The sequence below is a fragment of the Apus apus genome, chromosome 16 (genome assembly GCF_020740795.1).
Source record: "Apus apus isolate bApuApu2 chromosome 16, bApuApu2.pri.cur, whole genome shotgun sequence".
Classification (NCBI taxonomy): domain Eukaryota; kingdom Metazoa; phylum Chordata; class Aves; order Apodiformes; family Apodidae; genus Apus; species Apus apus.
Window position 1 is genome coordinate 5,351,699 of NC_067297.1, and position 16,171 is coordinate 5,367,869.

At 37.5% G+C, this 16,171-nt stretch overlaps 1 protein-coding gene across 4 annotated transcripts in view; it reads right to left on the reverse strand.

Moving 5' to 3' along the window:
- The window catches only part of CABIN1 (calcineurin binding protein 1), a 108,259-nt gene that overhangs the window by 48,470 nt on the left and 43,618 nt on the right, over nucleotides 1-16,171 (reverse strand). For all 4 annotated transcript variants that reach the window (XM_051633912.1, XM_051633910.1, XM_051633911.1 and 1 more), the window contains exon 29: nucleotides 10,597-10,710. In XM_051633912.1, coding sequence (XP_051489872.1) covers nucleotides 10,597-10,710 — 114 coding nt within the window. The remainder of the gene's footprint in view (nucleotides 1-10,596; nucleotides 10,711-16,171) is intronic.

Sequence of the window (16,171 nt, forward strand, 5' to 3'; positions counted from 1 at the left end):
AAGCTAATTTCCACTCTTTTTCTTGTGACTGGAAACAGCTGCAACTGGGCTCAGAAGTATTATTTCATTCTTTCTAGCTTTCATACTTCTACAAGACATTTGAATAAACTAACAATACACTTGAAGAAGTGCAGTAGTATCTCCTTGTGCTACTACCATCTCACCAAAGTCTTAGTTTTGAAATTCTGCCAGTTGCAGGAGTAGGACTAAGTCCTCTAGCTACGTAGCTACTATTAAAGAGACCATCTCTTTGCTATTAAGATTAGTTTTATTGCCTAATATATATTAAACTAGTATTTCTTTCATTCTTTCCCTGACTTAAAAAAAAATCTTTGTTACTCAACATTGTAACTGTTCTTTCACCTAAAATACACAAACACACATGTGTACACAGAGGAAAACTCAAGAAAGTCCTTTTACTCTTGCACCTGTTTAATCCTTGCAAGACAAGACTGATGATAATGTATTCAGGATGCATTTTCTGATGTGCTCCCCCCCCACTGCAACACAGAAAACTATACTTCCTTTCTGGGATACATATATGGATTCATTATGCTTCAAAGACTGAGGACCAATTCTGAAAGTGGGAAAAATATCGTGTTTCTTTCCATACTATTGTTGGGGGGGAAGTTACTGTTGCATGGTTAAGATGAAAGAAACAACAAAAAAAACACTTTGAGCAACAAGAACTATGCTGGGGAGAAAAGCTGAAGAGTCAGTCCTCCTGTGTATGGTACTAACTGGTGAATGCTCATTAAAAGTTAAAAAATTACTCACAAAAAATTGTTCTTGCTTTACTGTTCCTGCAGAGCAGCAAGAACATCTAATTCTAAAACGCATGGAGGAGATGCAGTATGTTTACTTCAAGATTTGTGCAAAGGAATAACCAATAAGGATTAAACGTGCCAAACATTAATTGTTTAGTTTTCATTTTTGTCAACTTGATACAAAGAAACAGACTAGCTACTGTTAATTTCAATTTTCATCAGTTTCTACTACTTCTGTATCTTAGTGTTCTATTTACAAACTATATGGAATATTGCTTACTTGCTGCATACCAATTTGTATTTGGTAAAATTTGCTTACCAATTTACATTTGGTAAAAGTTTAAGCTTCCAAAATCTCAGTCTTTGTTTTGAATTCACTTAAGTTTAAAAAAGTTAGTCTGTATATGTAGTTGCTCATTTTACTTGAAATACTAAAAAATCTCCTCTTTTCTGGGTCCCAAAATAAACATTAATTTTAGTGTAGTTAATTCAGAAAAACACTTTTGTTTTCTTGTTCATTGGAAAGAAAACAAAAATATCCTAACATAAAACCAGTTGGGAAGTAATTTTCAGCAAGACCTTTAGTACAGAGCTGTCAGACTAAGGGCAAACAAACAAAGCCAGATGGTTTTTTCTTTTGAGCCTGCTGGAATAGCTACTTCATTACAGGCATGAAATTATCACCTTTATGTGTCACCAAACAATTTTTAAAGATTAAGTTCAACCCATTGTCAGTATTTCTGCTTACAAAGTAATTGGAAAGTGCATTTTATTTCCACACTTACATTCCTATTATGAGTGTTTTCTCTTACACTATAAAGAAAATGCTTTTGAAATCATTGTACTGCATTCACACCAAAAGTCCCACCTTCATTATACAGCCACATTGGCCTGTAATCCCTACTTCTTTTTAAAATATGATTTGTGATTCTATTCAAGTTTTTAAACACTGAACCTGCCACTAGCTGTGATTCTACACATGGATTGTAACAATGAAATATATATGCTAGATTAAGCAAAGCAGTCATGAAAGGAGATTGTGTTAAAGTCTCAGAGAGTCTGGGATGGCTGCACACTTCTTCATGGATGAAGAGCTACACAGACACTGGCCTACCTTCAGGTCTGCCCAATTTTTCCCCACTGGAAGTATTTTAGTCACTTCAGAGTCAGTGTCACTGGAATAAGTGGAGCTCAGTGACCCTTAAATATTGTAATTGATAGTTGTACGTCCCATTAAGAAAAAACAAGCAATAAACTCCAACACATACTCTTAAACCTTTAGTGCAGCCTGTCAGGAAGAACAAACTAGGTATGTGTACACAGACACCATTTTAGCTGTTACTTCAATCTCATTAAACATCTTAAACATGTGAATACTTAAGAAAACGCCATTATATTAATGACTCACACTAGTTCCAATCTCTAAGCAGGAGATCATAGTGTAAATGCTGATACACTTTGAATATACGCACAGGGACCATCTCTGAGGTGATAAAGATTTAAATAGAAAGCGACCTGGTAGGAGTTTTTAATTCTGACTTTCATTCCGTGACAGCAAACAAAATAGCCAGCAGAATTCATAATTCATTCTGAGTAACTGTTAGGAAATGCTTCAAGTGAAAGGTTGGTGTTTCTTTTCTGATTTTGCTTCCTCTAACCTATAGAAAAATTAAACAACTTCAGAAAAGCCAAATTTGTGAAACTGTTATCAGGAGGTAAGTAAACTGGTGGAGAGGAAGTGTAAGCAACTGAAATGAGCAAAGGTCACAAAGCTCCTGGGAATAAGCCATTTTTCACCAAAGCTCTTACTTAAATCCCTTGTTGGATCACAATAATACATCTGAGTGTTCAAAGGAGCAAGATAAAATACTGACCACTATGGACTTCATTACTTTCACTCCCAATTATATTTTAATTCCTTTCAGGAGACTGAGAAAGTCACCTTGGTTAAGTGGCCAACCCTTGCTGTTTCACATAAGTAGATATCACCAAACTCCAAAAGTGTTCCTATCATGCCAGGAAATCCTACCACCTCCACAGGAGCCAAACTGTCTAGAACAATAACACACTATACAGTATTCAACGTTTTTATTCCTCTGACTTTAGGAATTTTGCCAAAGATGGAGTACTACTACTCAGAGAACTCCTGCTTCAGTACCTTCATCTAAGCTCTGCACAGTGACAGAGCAGTCAGCAAGTGAACTGTTCATCATACAGGAGCTACTGCACAAGAACTAAACATGTTCTCACCTATCATCACCTATCATCCTTACCTTCTCCATCTTAACCTTTTTTAACTTGGACAATTATATCCTACTGTAGCCACTACACTTAAAATGTGTATCTATAAATGCTACCCACTTGCACAGATGTACACACAGACTTGTATCCCACTGCTCTCATCCCACATTCCTCTGTATTCAGTTTTACACTAAGACAATGTATATTCACAAAGAATACTTAGATCCTTCTGCTGGGAACTGTAATTCCAGAAATATTTCTCATTAAATATGCTGCTTCAATAGAATAAAGTTAATTTTACTGTTAATTTTCTTCTTTCTATAAGGATGAAAGTTATTATAAATCACAATAATGCCAGGTAAATGGAAACCACCACAGTACAGAATTAAATTGTCACAGGGTTTCAGAAAAGTAGTATAAGGTGCTTATCTGATGGTAGCTGGTTTTGTGTTCACTTACTGCCATTCAGGTCCTTACACTTCAGAGTGAGATTGGTATTTTTACACAGACAGGATAGGGGAATGAAAAATCCTGTCATACCTGGATGGGGAACAGACAAGTGCTGTACTCATCAAGACCAGATTTAGGCTGATATCTACCTCAAAAGCAGTCCTGGAAATAACTACAAAATAAAATATATAAGAGGAAACTGCCTTGATCAATGTTACAGAATCCTCTTAAAATACAACTAAACGTAACTGCTTTATGGCCTGTAACACAGTACAACCTCCATGGCCATCTCTCTTCTACAAAGCCTTCTTCAAAGCCAATCTTCATTATTGCAGTTGTTTGTTCCCTAGCTTACCTTTGTCTAGAGATTCATGTACTCAAGAAAAGAAGAAACTTTTCCTAGGGAAACAAAAAAAAAATCTGTTTAATATCCACTGCCACAAACAACAGTTTAAAACCCCCTGCTTGTATCTCCAGGGATTTATATTTATTGGCATCTTTACTAGCTGGGTCTTGGAAGCCTGCAAAGTTAGCCAGAAAGAACAGTGTGTATATATTGAGACAGAAAACTCTGTGAACGACGGACATTTTTCACTGATGAGTTCTGTTTTTCCAAGAGGATGGAGTGAAGAACTGTAAATAACATGTTGGGCAGGGGTTGAAAAAGTTATCTAGCTTTTTATAGGCAACTTTAAGACTTCATTGCTTACTAGGTTCCTGGTCTTAATCCAATCACTATGAAAGTTTCACTTGCACAGTTAACTCCTTGCTTACCTTTGTTTTCAGAGTTGATATTAAGATTGCAAAATAGAGTGAGCACGTAAGACCAAGTGGGAGGGAATGAGAGAACAAACTCCTCTGTACCTACTAAAAGCATTCTTCCAATTAAAATTTTAGAAAATCTGGGCAGATGTATGGGTAGAACTACATTAACAAGTGAAAAAAAAACTGGAGAAGGAAAACAGCTTGCTACTGGCAATAAAAAAAACCAACAGCCATCACAGGTAAAGTTAGAAAAGAAATAATGGCATTTAACTCTTACTGTAGAGGCAACTAGGATCACAACTTCCTGCTTCGCCTTTCCAAAGTGGAAGGGGAAAACCGGTGGATTCTCAAGAAGCTACCATTTTTACAGAAAAAATGTCTGCCTATTTCAAACATGGTCATTAATATCAGTAAATTTAAAGGAGTCAGAGAAAACAGTAATTCTCTTCCATACATTCACTTTTATAAAATTGATTTCAACCATGGCTGGAGAGAAGGGCCAGAATGTTGCCTCATAATGCATTTTAATGAACCAACTTATCAAAAATTTAAGGGTTCATTAAAAAAAAGTTTCTTGCCTTGATGCAAAAATAACCTTGTATATATTAATTATATTTAATCGATGCAAAGATGCCTTCCTGAATCTGCAGGCAATAATTCTTTCTGTATGAGTTCTTCTATCCTGTGGCTCATTGGACATTCCATGATGGGTGCCAGGAGCACTGCACCTATGAGTTGGTGCTGCTCCACAGAAGATACAGTAAAGGTAAACTGGGAGAATTCACTAAGACTAAAAAGGAAGAAAAACAAGGGACAGAGCATGGGAAGACACCAGTTTGGTTCACTCTTTAATTTTCCAAACTTTATCTTATACTGTAGCTATAAATTAACTGCCATTTATACAGCTGACTGCATTTACAAATTAAGGCATAGGATTATACAATCATTTGGCTCAGAAGGGACTGTTTTTTATTTATTCCTCAGCAGCTTTCCACACAAGTATCTCTTCACCACACCAGAAATGGTTTCCTCACAGAGATGAAGAACAATAGCTTTATAACCACATTATTCAAGAACGTAGGAAAAGTGATGAAATGTTAAAATTATGGAGGAAGCAAGCCAGGCAGCCTGACTTTATCCCCCATGCCTGACAACCAATTGTAATCAAGCAAAACAATAATTCATTTTCTTTGAGCTCCCATACATTAATAAACTTGAATTCTCACTACACTGAGACATCATCTTAATTCACCTGGATGCACAGCAAGTTTCTTCAAGTTCTTTCTCTTTTCCCCAATCTCATTCAAATGGCACTAGTTTTCTCAGAAGACTCATGTTCCACATAGCAGATGTCTCAGAGCTGGAAGCACACTTGCCAACTGAAAAGGCACACACTAACTATGGGAAGGAGTAGAGTAACCCAGATCTATCACCAGCCAAGGACAGGAAGGAAAGCAGAGCAGTAAGAGTTCTAGGAAAGTGATTTTAGTCTGCTTTTGCCTTCCGTTTCAGGCTTTTCCAGTATATAGTATGAAACAGTGAACCTGAGGCTTCAGTCAAGTTGCCATTATCAGCCTTGGAGAACTGCTCTTGGCCCTTTGTGATATTTGGGGCTCTTCAGGTCAACATTAGTAGTGACCTCAGACTCGGCAGAACAAATGTCTAGAAAAGTTTCAGATTACTCCAATGGATTATCCCTCTTCCCTTGGATAATATATAGCCAGTTATCTCCAACAGAGACATTAAATTCTGTAACAAGTGTTTCATTTTAATTCAGGTGACAGTTATCATTAATGCTGAGGTTACATCTCAAGAGCTGGGAGAAAACCCAAAGAAGGCTGTACCAGATCAAAAGAAAATCCCATCTCAGTGCTCTGTTTCTGGTAGTGCCCACTAATACATGTCTAAGAGAAGGTATAAAAACTATTAAGGCAAATAATAAAACTTCCTTGATATAACTGCCCAGCTTGCAGGAAAGCTGAGGCATGTTGCCTTTTCTTCCTCCCCTTGACAGTCCCAATGAACTTAACGTCCATGATTTATTTTTTGCACCTTTTCAAAATCAGTTTTCCTCTGGTGAGACAGAGACACCTAACCCTCAACCTGAAACACAAGTAGGGAAAGAACCTGCTATGCAAAGAGTAACAGAGAAAGCACCCATTGGTTATCACCATATTATAGAAACAACTACATGTAGAAGCCTGCAGCACCAAACTGAGACTTTATTCTTCAACTACTCAGTGTCCAGAAATCACAGTTCTGCACAGCAGCCATCTCCTGCCAGTGCCCAGTCACACATGATATGGACAATGGCAAATTAAAGTGAAATCCCTTCTGTCCCTCAGCTTCTGGCTCCCAGTGGATGCTGCTACCTTAATTTGACCCTGCTTACTCAAACCACAGAATGAAGAACTTCAGGGATACAGCAGAGAATAAACATGCTTCATTTCTTTTGGAATTAAAAATAGAACTATTATCCTTAACAGTTTGCAGCAAGACTTAATTCACATGAATGTCTGCATTACAGTATATTGTGTGCATGCACAGCTTTCAGATGTGGGGAACAGTTACCAAAGATGGACATCAAGATCTTCATTACAACAGATTATCATTACCACAAAAGATGTGCCAGGAAAATACAAATACTGTATATTAAACCACACGGAGAAGTTACTGATACTCTGAGCTCAACCATCAAAATGCTTCTTTCACAATCACCAGCCCCCCACAGACTAATGAATACCCATCATGTGGGCACAAAGTGTAACTTTGTATTATTAATAGTGGCATGAAATCTGAATATATTAAAAAACTGCCCTACTATGTAAAGCAATGTTTGGGGACTTTTTTTTTCTTCCAGTGTATTAATTTCTAATTTAGTTGCCATAGAAACAATCCTGGAGCCCTCTATTTTTTTTTAAAAAAAGTCTATATATTTACACACACATGGAGATAAAGGAGAACTGGTAGAGTGTACAGCAGGTTATACAGAAATTCATAAGTGGCCAGACAAAAAACACTTGGTATTAATTTGCAGGAACACAGCTAAGACTCCTGCAAGTCTAACAGCAACAACCACTCATACAATGATTGCCATCACTAGTAGGGTCATGAATGTGCAAACACCTCGGGTCCAAGAAAATCAGGGCTATTCTTTCTGTTCAGGAAACAAATAGTGCAGTAAGTATTTTTCTTCTTAGAACAGAAAAAGGGAAGTTCCACGCATCCTGGCATTATTCTAATATGTCAAATGAGAAGAAAGCAGGGCCAAGTGAACATGCCTTTTCTGCTCATTCTCAAAACAGTAAAAAATGAATTCAAAGAGATTTCAGTCAGAGCTGAGTGACAGCTAACAAATTAGAAAACAGACCATGACACACAGATACAGACGAACAGTTCTGCAGTAAAATTGAATAGGAGACAGCTTTACCCAAGTTTATTTCTTTTCATACAGTGCTGTCATAAACATTTCATAAATAATTCTACTAGGAGTATGCATGATTTATAAAATGTCTGGGAGGAGCAGCCTGGCACAGTCCCTACTTGTCTTTGAGCTGCTGGCTTTCTCTCTTGCACAGTGTTGTTTGTACTTGTAAAATTGAGTCAGCTATAATTTCAACAACCCTGAATATTCTGTACAAGAGACTAAAAAACACCAGTGCTACTTGCTGCAGCAGAAAAAGGTATTTCAATAGCCAAGTATCCACAGAAAGCCACTTAAACATTAATTTAACTCTTCTGTATCACGACAGCCAGAGTTCCCAAAAATAAAACCAAATGCATTACATGGAAGCAAATAAACACTTTAAGCAAAGTGCTTCAATTGAAAATAACCCTGGAGAAGGCTGACCGTTTCATTTCTAAGATTAGATGCAACTACTTACTTTTGCAGAATTCTGTTTTATCACCCAACTCTGTATGTGAAGGCACTAGCTGGGACAGTGGGCTGTGCCACCATCTGTATGCAACGGATGACACACAAGTCTTTATTCCAAGCACTGACCCAGATGGTGCAGTACATTTGCTCACCCACTGCCTAGCTAGGAGCTTTGCAGGAGAACAAACTAGTTGAGGTTTAACCCAGACAAGGTCAACGAGTTGTTGAGAGATTTTTCTTTCCAAGTTGCTCACAGATTTAGGTCTGTCCAATTCTGGAGTGTCAGAGGACACTAACAACTTGGTTTTTTTTCATGGGCACTTGCAACCATTTCTCTCTCAGATCTGGATTTTCTCACTGTGCTATGTCTGTGTCATTTGTCCTGGATCACTGCCACATGTTCCACACAGTGATACTTGAAGAGGATTTTGAAAATATAGCTGGGTAGAAAATGAGACCACCAAAATATTTTGTCATACTAAACTTGAAGGTACAATGTACCAGTTAACAGCAAGACTGACCCACATGTTTGCAGGAATAACTCAAGACACTAGCACTGATTCACAAAGGCCTCAAAGTGAAATTTCTCCAGCCTAGAGGCAGCAGTTTACATGGAGAACTCTAGATTAACAATGCTTTCATCTGTTGGCAGATGCAAGTTCAAACTGAGAACATAATTTTCATACATCTCTCTTTTCTAACAGAATTGTTGATATATTGCCCTGGGCTAGCATACACCTTTTGTTGAAGGTTATATTTTATTTCAAAGTGTATTTAATTTATTATTAAATAAAATTAATTACATTAAATTACTGGAATTAAGTTTTTGTTGATTTACAAAACAGAATTATTACACAGCTGTCTAGTACCTATACTAGCTCTCTTCATCCTTCAGAGTATAAAAAGGTCAATATGCAGAATAAGGAATTATTTTTAAATAATGTTGGAAACATCCACCTAGTGATATAATGGAATCTATCTTAAATTATCTAGCATTAGCATTCAAAAACTAGACATTATTTTGGTCAGCCACTGATCGCTCTTCATGTGATAATTCATATTTTCAAGTAGAAAAACTCCCCTATACTGCTCAGTTCCCTACTACTCATCTTCCTCATACATGAAAATACAGGACACTCCTGACACTTAACCCTGCAAGATGAACAATTTGGCCATGATCATGCAAAGTTCACACTTGATTTGAAGCATACTGAATAATTTCATTATCTTCAACAAGAATACCTGCATTAGCTGTATCTGTGTCAAAGTATTCACCAGCTTGAAGAGTTAATGACACTGCAGGATTCTTGTAGGGAAAGCAGGCAGCTATTGAAGGGAATAACCAAAACAAAGCCATGTAGTCATCAACCAGGTCAGAACTCTTTGGTCTATATCCCATCAGACTGACAGTATTTGTTAATCAAAACTTCTATCCAGAAAGACAGAATGACATAGAAGCTCTTTTTGCAAACTGATCCATTATAACCACTGTCAGTATTCCTCAGTTTTCAATCTAGCTGAGGGCTTACAATCAGAGAAGAGCACTTACCTTATACTTAATAGAAGCTTGCATAAAGGTGCTAATTAACACAACATACAGCAAAGATTAAGATAGCTGTTAACAGATATTTCACAACAATTAAAATATTAAAACAGAAGCACTGCATTGGAAAGCAGAGACATAAAATTGTCACTGCGATCACAGACAACCATAACAGATACATAGTCCAGAAAACCAGAACATCTTCACGTTCTTACCACACACTGCAAGCCACAAATCAGCTACAGAATCCTGTCACAAAAGTGGAGAAAGTACAGAAACGTAGAACAGACCACAGTCAGAGATACTACAGACAACAGCAACATGTTAAGTTGCAATAGATAAATGCTCATGTAAGTCTCTGAAGTGTTCTATGTCTCATGTCACTGCAAGGCACAGACATTCCTGCAAACTCGAAGATCAGACACAGGGACAGTCTATGTGACAATGCTGCTACTACACTAAGACATGGAAATACTCTCTCTGCTGAACCACACTACAAAAGCTGAATGCAAGAAAGTGCCTTCCAACTCCAGAGATTTCTTAGGGCAACTAGCACTACTTCTTTTTGTCACAAAAAGTGCAAGTCCAGTTCAGAAACAGTAAACAAGAGGATAATTATGATCAACAGAATTAGAATTTTTACAGAGGACTCGACCATCAAGTATATGGAAAATGCTGCATAACTGAGAAATGCTGGTGCTTCTCTCCCTGTATTTTCAAGCTCATCAGAAATAATCCCTCTAATATGGTTCCCTTTAAGAGAGGAAAATCCTAACAAATATCTCTATTAATACAGTTCTGCCTTTCCTTTAGCCCTTTGTGTGGTGTGTTTAATGCACCTTTGCTGAATTCCACATTACCACCCCTCCCTCTGCAAAACTTTCAAATGAGAAACAGGTGTTAAAAAGAAGGCTGAGAAAGAACGGGTGTGTTTATCAGCTGCATAAACTTACGTTGAAGAAATTAGTCTTGTTCCTCTCGCAGAAGAGGCCCTGTGCAGGCATGTGCTTCAGCTGCTGCCAGGGGACCCCGCTGCCCAGCAGCACATCGCGGGCCCACTGCAGGTTCTGTGGACAGAAACAGGGCAGGTGAGTTGCAGCCAGGGAGTGGAAATGCCCCCCACAGGTAGAAGGACGAAGCTCTCACTTCTTTTTATTGATTAATCTGCCTTGTCATTTCTGGTTTTCCACACAGCTGTTCCAGACAGGATTTGTAGAGGCCTGTGGCTTGGAGAAGACATCCCTGAGGAGAGACGCCATCTTGGCTGCTCAGAGCAAGCATCCAGATCCAGCTGATCATCAGCACCAGCTGAAACCCAATGCTCGAAATTATTTCTATATAAATATATAAAGCTGCTCAGCGAGCAGTGGGACTCCCTGCCCTGGCTACGCTGCAACTGTCCCTCCACACAGCAGGCCCCTCACTGCCCCCTGGCGCTGCCGGCCTCTCAGTCCCTCCCATTTTCCCGCCACAAACGCTCCGGCAGCGGCTCCTCAGCTCTTCCCTGGGGCTCCTACCTGAGCACCCAGGCCTCCCGAGGCAGCCTCCAGCCTTAAACTGCAGCCTCCAGCCTTAAACTGCAGCCTCCAGCCTTAAACTGCAGCCTCCAGCCTTAAACTGCAGCCTTCTTTTAGTGGGGTGGTAAATTTAGGCCTTTTACTTCTTCTATCCAGCCACTCCCCTCCATATAATTTCACTTAACCTCTCTGGAAAATTCCACACTGGTCATGAAATTGGGTTAATAGCACTCAGTGAGTTAACAAGAAAGTATTGGTAGAGCACTAAACGTTAGACAACAATCAAAAATTCATAAAAGTGCTTCCCCTCCAAGAGTTCAATACATGAACACCTCTTGTGTAATTGAGAACTAGGGACAGCTGCTGGCTCCAGGCAAAACATTACTAACAGATGGGACAATTTTTAATTGTGAGGTTTCACCAACAGGAGCTTTGCTTTACTATTTTTCAGTATTAGAAAGTAGCATGCGAGTTGCATTAGACTGACTTTTTTAGAGAAAACTTCACTACAGAGCAGATAAAAGAAAGAGGAAGATGTTTGGATCATGAGAATGTTAAATTCTGATTTGTGTTCTGTGGACTTGAAATACATGCCTGTGAATCATAAATCTGATTAAATCATGTCCATCCAAGAAGTATATTCCAGTTGTAATTTTTTATTATTTTTTTGGTAGGGGGAGGCACATTAGCGAGTTATCCTGTTTTCCAGATTATTTTCTTTGCAAGACAGCAGTAGACAGTAAGATCATAAATGCTTTTGTCCTAATGACAGTAATCATGCAGAAATCTCCAGCGTCTTACCAGAATTAGAGCATCCCCTCTAGCAAAATGCTGATTACAGATTCACAGGCAAGAGAGCTGAGCACTGGAAACACTAACCAGATATTTACAGATGTCAAAAATCCTTCATTCAGAAAGCTGATATAAGTACTTACATAGGATCTTCATGATTATTGTGCATGACAGTTGAGGGAATGTGGACAGCTATCTTTTGGTATAGAGCAAATGCACGTTCACTCATAAACATCACATGGTACTTTCTGGCTAGTCAGGGGAACCAGTAAATTTAATTATGATCACTGAGTGTCAAATTTAATTAAGACTGAAGAAAGCAATGTACATAAACTTAACTGTATACTAACTTTTTGCCATGGTAGTTCTGTAATCCTGTTAACCTAAGCCTGCAAAACACTTTGACATACATATAGAAGAAAATACAACACAGAAAAGAACCTACAAAAATCTGGTCTTTGTGAAAATGATCCTGTTTTGATTAAAATCAGAATCCAAGAAAATAAGCCTAGCATAATGTCCAGCATCCAGGCACATAAATGCTTTATTTTATGCCAATCATCATCATCAGAAACATAAGTTTGAAAAGTGTAAAACCAAAGTAAGAAAACATTCCTGAAGTGTGGCAACCCAAATCTGATAGATAAAAACATCACATAAAATTTAAAGGAAAACAAAACCCCTACAAAAGCTACTACCACAACACTTAAATATAAAAACCCACTTTAAAGAATTTTTAGCTATGGATGTATTTCTGAATCTAAGTTTTACGATTAAAATGTTAAGATATCATTAAGTGTAGCATCATACTCTGGTGATTTGCTGTGCACATTAGACTGACCATCCACTGGCATGTATTAGATACATATAATTCATAGGCTTTTATTGAACAAGATGATGACAGTAACCTAGCTAGGAGGAAAAAAGATCATTCAGACAAATGGGCCAATTACACGGTAACTTCACACAATCAAAACTAACAGGAATAAAAGATGTAGCTACAGATTTTCCACAACCCTTCTCCTTAAATCAGCATGATCAGTAAATACGCCTGAGCAGGTCTCAACTCATTAGGTTTCAGAGAGTCTGCTCTGCTTAGTTTTTAGCTGATGAAGTTATTAGGAGTGGGTGAAGGGATCCAGGACATAGCAAAAAGGATTTATTCCTCTTGGCACAGTGCTTGCCAGTCTGAAATGCTGGATTTAGCTCTCTGACTCAGGGCAATTATGAAGTACTCTTTCCAGTTCAGCTATTGCCTCCCACATCTTCATCACCCCAAGGTTCAAAGATAAGATGACTGACAGGGTACAATAACTTGCAAAAAAGTTCTCCAGCACTGTTAAAAGTGAAAAGCTAAAATTTCTTACAGTCAACCAAGCGGAAATCTGAGTCACCTGAGATGGATACCCCATAACTCAACGTGTCAGAAGCCACCTGTACCTAACTCGGAAACTCCATGGAGCATTGCTGCGAGGTGTACAAAACATCCTTCCTTCTCTTTTCTTTTACAGCCTGTTGGAAGGTTTTGTCTCAAAACCCCCTCGTCCTACTGCAACAAATAAACGCAAACTAAAAAGTCTATTGACCCTGAAGAGCCGCCTCTTGAATAAGCTTTTATTACTCTACTGTTGCTACTTCAAATGCTTACATCTGTTAAGCTTAGAGATTATGCCTATCTCTAAACATATATAAAAACTACATATATATAATCCTGTAATTATTAATGTATTACATCTAGTTTGACTAAAATGTCATGCTACTGACATTGTTATACCTGACATTATCTTCCCCATTACAGCTCTGTTAATAATGGACATAATAGAATATACAAACTTAAAAAACCTATGTCATCTAAACGGTATCTGTGAGCACGTTCTTCCAGGTTTTACAGAGTATTTTTTATTTTGGGATCTAAAAAGCATGTAAGTAAATATTTTAATTTCTTAACTGGTTGCAGAGTATCAGACCATATCTATGTACTGATCTATAGGAGCCACAAAACTTTGTATTTGTACTAACAAACAGCATCTTGCCAAGTCCTATCTTCTTCCAAACTGTGCCAAGACTTCAAGACAGAAGAAAAGGTGAATGGGAAACTAAAACTACTGCCCAAACTGGCAACAAAGTAACTTATGAAAATTCAGCCTCACTTTCCTGCACATTTATTCCAACAAAAAACAGCTATGTACAAATTTGCTCTGATAACAGAATAAAACAAAGAGAAATAGCCTCCAAATAGTAAGCAGGAATTTGCAGGAGAAAAAAAAACAACAAAACAAACAAAAACAACAAACCAACCCAAAACCAGAACATGCAGCCAAACAAAATGTTGAAAGATTTTGAAAAGGATGTTAAAACTACTCAACAACTATGTTTACTAATCTTGCAACAGCAAAAGCAGTAATATGGTAAAATGGAAGAAAACACTGTATATGGAAAACTTATTTTTCTGTGCACGGTGGAGACCTGCCAATCCTCTCCTTTCCCAGCCAACCATGAATTTTGGCCATCAGTTTAAATTCTTCATACAATTTCCTGGCACTGGTACTTAAATGCTGAATTTTCCAAGATGGTTATATTCATTTAGAAATTAATTTCATCCTTCTAAAATTTACCAGCAATCCACTCTGCCCCCAGAGCAACTCAGCCTGATGAGATTAATCTCATTTTTACAAATCAGGCTTATCACCAGAATATCTAAACATACTTCTTATTCCACTTACTGCTAAAAATGCATAGATGCATTTTGTGTTTTAAGTCTGTTCAGAAGTATAATGCCAACTAAACACATATCAGTGTCCCATTAAAACAGACATTTGACATTTCTATACAAAATAACCTGAAAAAAAGAAAATTACAACCTCATGAAAGTATAGTAGTGGGAAGATTTTTTTTGCAGTGTTAAGTAATTGTTATGCAGAGAAGTAACAAAATAGGACAGCAAAACCCAACAATAGCAGTTGAAGCCAAGCTGGTAACTACTAGGCTGAAACAGAGTTCAACTTTTTTGAGTTTCAAGAGTTAGACAACGATGTGTATGTCATACAGAAAAACATTACAGATCTCTAAGTTGATCTTTATATAGGGAAAAAGATATAAAAAACAAAATAGTAGGCTCCATCACAAAAAAAAAAAAAAGAAAATATTTTATGTGTAGTTCATTCCTCAGGCAAAGACATGCTATTTGAACCAATAAATTGAAAACAAGCAGCATTTTTTGTTGAATGTTGATACAAAATCTTTTGTCAGCAACAGTAATGACAGATTGCAGTCATCTAAAGCTCCTATTAATCATTAGCTCCATGGAAGAATTAACAACTGTCACATACAAACAGCCTAAGAATGTTTTCAAAACAAGCTATCTTTTAAAAAAAGGATAATGTTTTTCTGGATAATCACTGTACAGCCAAATGGAATGTTCATCCCCTTTCAGCAGACTGGTAAGACATGCTGCAGCTCAGTTTGCAGCAGTCCTGTAGGTATGTCTGAGGCAAGGCTGTGATTTGTTTCCACTGCCTTCCCTCTTATTCACACAAGCTTCAGTACTGCTGGGGAAGAGAATTCAGGAAGCCATACAGTGCAGCAGGTGACACAACACAAGACTTCCAAATAGAAAATCTGTGAATTCAAATCTTGATTATGACAATTAGTGAAATAAATCTGATAATTTCAAGCTGCTATTCATGCACATTTTATTAACTGCTACTGCTGAAAGTCAAAGGATTATAATAACAGAAGTATGAAGAAGTAAAACAAAGAATGGCAATTTTAAAACTAAACCAATGATAATTCATAGTAGAAAGCTTTTCAAATGAATTTGATTATGAAGAATATGCATGGGTAATGTTGGAGAGGGCAAGTTATTTTGCCCTCAGCTCAATCAGGAACTGATACTACCGCAGTCACCAAGACATAGATAATCTTGTTGAATCTAAAATCATCAGTCTGTAAGCAGTAGGATCTTTGACTTTCACTCAGTGATTTGTTACTCAAGATGACCTCTGTGCTTTGACAGTAGGAAAACCTTCATTCTACAGAGATTCATGATACCCAGAAATTGTGTCACAGGATGTGTTTACACCAATACTGATGTAATGCTGCTTCCCAGCCACTCTTCAGTCCACTTATCAGTAAAATAAATAATTTGTCATTTTTACAATAACATCTTAATTTATGTAACATATGTAAAAGGTAATAATCTGCTGAATGACAAAAAAAA